This window comes from Sinocyclocheilus rhinocerous, unplaced genomic scaffold (genome assembly GCF_001515625.1).
Source record: "Sinocyclocheilus rhinocerous isolate Xijiao unplaced genomic scaffold, SAMN03320098_v1.1 scaffold72, whole genome shotgun sequence".
In the NCBI taxonomy this organism is placed as follows: domain Eukaryota; kingdom Metazoa; phylum Chordata; class Actinopteri; order Cypriniformes; family Cyprinidae; genus Sinocyclocheilus; species Sinocyclocheilus rhinocerous.
In genome coordinates this window covers 4594753-4600172 of record NW_015628351.1, presented here as the reverse complement: position 1 = coordinate 4600172, position 5420 = coordinate 4594753, and the positions used below count along the sequence as shown (strand labels likewise).

At 37.5% G+C, this 5420-nt stretch overlaps 1 protein-coding gene across 2 annotated transcripts in view; it reads left to right on the top strand.

Moving 5' to 3' along the window:
• The first annotated feature begins 4483 nt into the window (after positions 1–4483).
• LOC107737642 (vasopressin V2 receptor-like) overlaps positions 4484–5420 on the top strand; it is a 16926-nt gene continuing 15989 nt past the window's right edge. The window contains exon 1 of one of the 2 annotated variants that reach the window (XM_016549220.1): positions 4484–4822. Coding sequence is in view for 1 of the 2 variants with exons in the window: in XM_016549219.1 (XP_016404705.1) it covers positions 5367–5393 (27 nt within the window). In the remaining variant the exon portion in view is untranslated. Of the gene's footprint in view, positions 4823–5249; positions 5394–5420 lie in introns of those variants that run through there. The other variant, XM_016549219.1, reaches the window with a different exon arrangement.

Here is a 5420-nt window from a genome sequence, read left to right as displayed (position 1 = left end):
AATTAAATACTAAAAATAACATTTTTACATGCTTTAAGTGAATTCAACCATAACAACAATGTACAGTATGAAAAATGGAAATGGTTTAAAGGTTTTAGTTAATGATAATAACCCTGGTTTGCTGACAGCAAATTGTTTAAATGTAAAACTGGGCATTAGCAATTAAATATCTAATATACTGATAAATTTTAATACATACATAAAGACAGTGTTAGGATTTCTTCTGCTTTTGTCAGGAGAATCTGCGGAGACCCTATTTGCTTTCAATTTGATCTCATTACTGTCTGGAAGGATATAACTATAAATGTGTGATTTGTCATTTTCTTGGGACAATTTCAATTAGTAGAAAAGGCTAAAAGAACAGTTAATGCTGCTTTTATTGGCGAGCTTAACAGTCCTTATATTTTGTTGTTTCTTTTTTGGCCAGTGGTGAAAAATGTAAGACCGGGGTGATGAAAAATGGATGTCAAAATATAACCGCTGAAAGGCATTGTTTTATGGAAAATATAAAGGGGCAAGGAGAGAATGTCAGGGAAACAGAAAGCAGAAGTATAAGATAAGAAATCCAAAAAGAGATTTTCTGGTTTTCCACACCTTTCTCTCACCTCAGCTCATGTCTATTTGGTTGGCTGCCTGAGTCTTTCTTCTAGTTCCATGGGTTCTCAAGATCATAAAAACACAAATCTAGTCCTTGATGAACCCCTTAGGTTTTCACACAACAACCAAGTCCCTCAACACCAGATGAATTTATTGTAAAACACATTTTATAGCAGTCCCCCTAGACAACTGTCTCTTATATAAATTATTAGCACATCTTTGGACACCAGAATGGGAATCTGAAACTTCAGGAGAGAGCCAAATAAAATACATATTTTACAGTGTCCTTGTTAAGTCTACATGTACTTATGCATGTCAACTAAATGTGTCACCTTTACAAATTAAGGGTTTGGCCCTTACTCCATTTCTTGTCATGGCATCCCCACCTACTACCCCATAACATCCATATGTGCTCCTATATGAGTGATATTAGAATTTATTTGAGAAAAAATAAATAAATAAATAAAAAACCTCCAGGAGCTTCCTCAAGTAAGCGTACCCTAAAAGAGGGACAGATTGGCAGAAAGAGAGACAAAAAGGGGAACAGACAATGACACGTATGATTATTCAGACAATCTCAGACTGATAACATGAATGGTAACTCTGGTAAATGTTAACATTTGGAGCATACCTTTGGAAGAATTTGTTTGCATTCGGGCCAGCTCTTTTCTTCCCCCATCTCTGTCCAAAGTGAGCAGCAGCCATCTTTGATTAACTTTTCAATCTCTCCATCTGATGCACTGCCATTACTTGCATTTCTTTGCACTGATTGAAAAAAAAAAAGAATAAAAAAAATAAATAAATAAAGGAGATCAGTCGCAATACTATAGACCAGTGGTGTCAAACTCAATTCCTGGAGGGCCGCAGCTCTGCAGAGTTTAGCTCCAACCAGCTCCAACTCACACCTGCTTTGAAGTTTCTAGTAATCCTGAAGACCTTGATTAGCTGGATCAGATGTGTTTGATTATGGTTGGAGCTAAACTCTAGCACTATGTCAGTAAACTCACAATTATAGCTTCATTATAAATAAACATTACTTTGATATTATATGTGTAGAGCGGTTTATTAAAATATGTTATATGTTAGATTATCAAATGTTTATTTACCAGTGTATTAAGTTCTTCTGGTCTTTTGGCAATTAACAGCACAAAAAGCCCGTCAGGTTTTGTCATTAGATGTCAAAGCAAGTGCGCATGTCGTGCGCATGTCTTGAAACTCATATAGCAAAAATAATGTAATAAGTTCCCTTAACCACTTTAAGCTTGTTTCATTATATTAATTAAATCATTAATTTCCAAATGTAGTTAAAGAAAAAAAGAGAATGTTGGATAAAAATACACTAAAAAATACACTAAAAAAAATAACAACGAGGGCAGGTAAAAGATATTATGTTTAAGTGTCACTGCTACATACTATTTACCACATTGTAAACCGAGACCCCCAGCACTCAACCTAAACTGGTCTGGGTATGCATGTCCATATCTCAGCCAAAATCAGACCAGCACTTATGGTCCGTAATCGGGCCGAATGTGGCTAAATGTGCCATGTCTCAGTGCAAATCAGGCCAGATCCGCACATCCAAAGCCTAGGCAAATCTGGCAACCATTACTGGTGGCTCTCGGTGAGCCGAGACTCAGCCGCAATTGGCCCGATTGCGCTGGCTACCTGGGATATCTTGTGTGCGGTTTCAGATTCTGAACGTTTTGTGCATATGAACCCTTGACTTTCTCTGATTCACATATTCGTTTACACGTGCATAGGTGTATTCTGAACAAAAATCGCCACATTTGTAAATGCAGAAAGCCACTGTAAAAAATGCCACCAGAGCTACAAATCCTGTATCAGTTTATTCGGCATATAAAAACATATTATTATATATAATTTTTTCCAAGCAACTTATAAATAACAAGTGTTCATTACATTAGAGATATTGGTACCAGATAGATAATTTTGGACTCTTAAAAGCATGAAATGATTTTTTTTGTTCTGCTGTCTTCTACGTCACAGCAATCCAAATTTAAGTCAACCAGCATTTTTATGAAGCCATTTTTCCTGCAGCTTCAAAATCACATGGTATTTAAGTGCTCAAGTGATTGGTCAGAGCCGAACCCACATGAGCAAACAGGGTGGAAATCAAATCACATACTGTTGGGGGTTCCTGTGCCAGCCAAGCCACTACCATTGCTATGAATGAGAACAATAACACAACATAGCTTTCTCCAGGTATCATAGACCTGCTTGGTTGAGACAAGTTGTACTAGGTTTGATAACTGATTTGGTCTGTGGACGGAAAGTTTCACAGAAATCGAATTCTCTCGCTCAGATACACACTTTAAGTAATGGGCATGTGGCATTCTCCCTCTTTCAGTGCCGCTAGTGTGTGTGTGCGCAGACACTCACGCTGCCTCTGCAGTAAGAATGAACAGACTCTTTCACAACACCTCTGTTTCTCTGTGGGAACAAAACAATCAGACGGAGGGCCATTGCCAACCGAACCATGAATCAGCCCTGTAGATCCATTTCATTAACGCAATTAATTACTTTTAAACGTTCAAATCAGTCCCACTCTTTCTTCTCCTCTATCCATCCATCTATTTAATCTATCTATCCATTGTTCTGTCATCAGGAAAAAATGATTATGCAGAACTGAGGGAGAGCTTGAAAAAGGGGGAAAGGGATTTATGTCATTTTTTGGCTGACTCAAGCACTGGGACTGACTGCTGAGGATGGAGTTCTGCGCTCATTTGAATTGCAAAGAAAAGAGAGACCGTCATTTGCTCAAACTTCCATTTAATCCCTTTCAGAGGAGCAGGTGTTTGAAACGCTCGGAGGCTGAACAGTCATGTTTATGTATTCAGTGTAAGTGTGTAATCTCTTCCATGTTTCAATCAGTCCTTTAATGTTATTAATTTCATTGTATAATGAGCCTGTCAGGTATAATTTCATCCTCCTTCAGGGAAAATAAAAACATGGGATTTCTTGTTATGTGCCGTTTGCACACACCTATATTATGAAGATGGATGAAGAGTGTTGCATTTCAAAGTCATCATTCACTCCTTTGAATCTGGAATACTCTACAATTCCAAGAAACAGAAAACACAAAGAACTTGTGACTACAATGAGGTCAATGTGCATGTGCATAATGTGCATAAGTGTGATTACTTCAATTACATAACTCCAAACTGGTTGCAGAATCTACCAGTGTACAACGTGTGAAAATTAATTCAGACTAATCCATAAGAATATTAGCATCATTTTTATTCTGGACTCCATAAAGAAGCTGAAACACTGTAAAATATTCTGTGCTTCTGTAGACTTCATGAAAGGGAACACTATATTTAACAATTATATTTAAATGCATTTACAGTTTGGGTTAATGACACTTAAAAATGTCTGGGGAAAAAAAAAAAATCGATTCATTTTTTTGTTAAGGACATAATTATTCTGTTTGACCAATATGGTTGCACGTTTGACCAACTGCAAGTTTTTGTACACTTTTGTTGTTGAATTTTGTCACAGAAAACTGTCTTGAGATGTCAGGGTGAGTGCGTTCAGTTAAAATGATCAGTTTATTGACATGATGCTGATAAACAAATATTAATGTATGTAATTAGCCTAATTAATGTATGAATGCTCCACAATTACATGCTGTTTAAATATGTAAATACCATTTAGAAGTGTAACTAAATATTTTTGTTTGCCTTTCTCTCTCTCTCTGCAGTGATACATTTTTGAAAGAATCCGTTTAGAGAAACTGGATAAATGAAGGTTTTGGAGTGTGGATGAAAGATAATGAGGGCTAGTAGGGAGGAGTTCTTTGAGGGGGAGGGAGACAGGAGGAACAGAAGTAGCCCAACCAAATTATGTTTAGTGCGCGCACCAGATCAGAGAATATACTGAGACACAGACAGAGCATGAGAAAGACATATAGACGCACTTTGCTATTCTGTCTGAAAGCTGAAAGGATAGTAGCGCATTTAACTCTGTAGGCAAAATGAGATTTGACTGACAGAACGTTATTTTTTGGCAACAGTCCTTTATATTTTACATAATTCCCAAACAAAGTTACAATGGTAGACGGCGGATATCTAAAACAGATTGAGTGTCAACATAGAAGGCGTGGACGTGGCATGGACAGAGCATTATATGGCTTAGTTCGTGAAGAAAACTGTGGATTATATCGCAAAGTGCAATACTTACAGTGAAGAAACGGAGCTGCCTGACGGTAAGTGCTGCTAATCAATCAGCGCTCACATATAGCGCTTTCTGCTCCCGCGCACAACTCACGTGCTCCCTTCAGGCGCTACAATGTCAAACGACTTTAATGTTGAACACATTCAAATATTTGGTTACTATTATATATTGAGTTTCAACCACTTAAATAACGATCCTGATTTTCCAGTGTTTAAAAGTAATACAAACTAAAATGATATAAGCATGCATTAACTATAAATATTGTAGCCTACCTTTTCCAAATGATCCGAGGACCAACAAGGTGAATCGCAAATGTATCTTTAATGTTAACCCCCAAAAATGTATCCATTACGTTAAGTATTTTCTTACTTTAGAGACATGAGGTAAGACAAAGATAAAAGAACATTAATTCACGAGTTCACACTTACATATCATTAGCTGAAGTATAGTAATGCGTATTTGGCGTGCTGTCCGGGGAAGGGCTCCGAGCTCGGGAATGGCCCGAACCCAGAGTAGTCTATCTCCCCGCATAAGTGTAGTTAGAACTCGAAGTGAGGAGATGGGGCGGTGGAGGGATGCTGATAAACCGTCGATGGATAGAGGTAAGTCTGCTGTATTTATACCTCTTG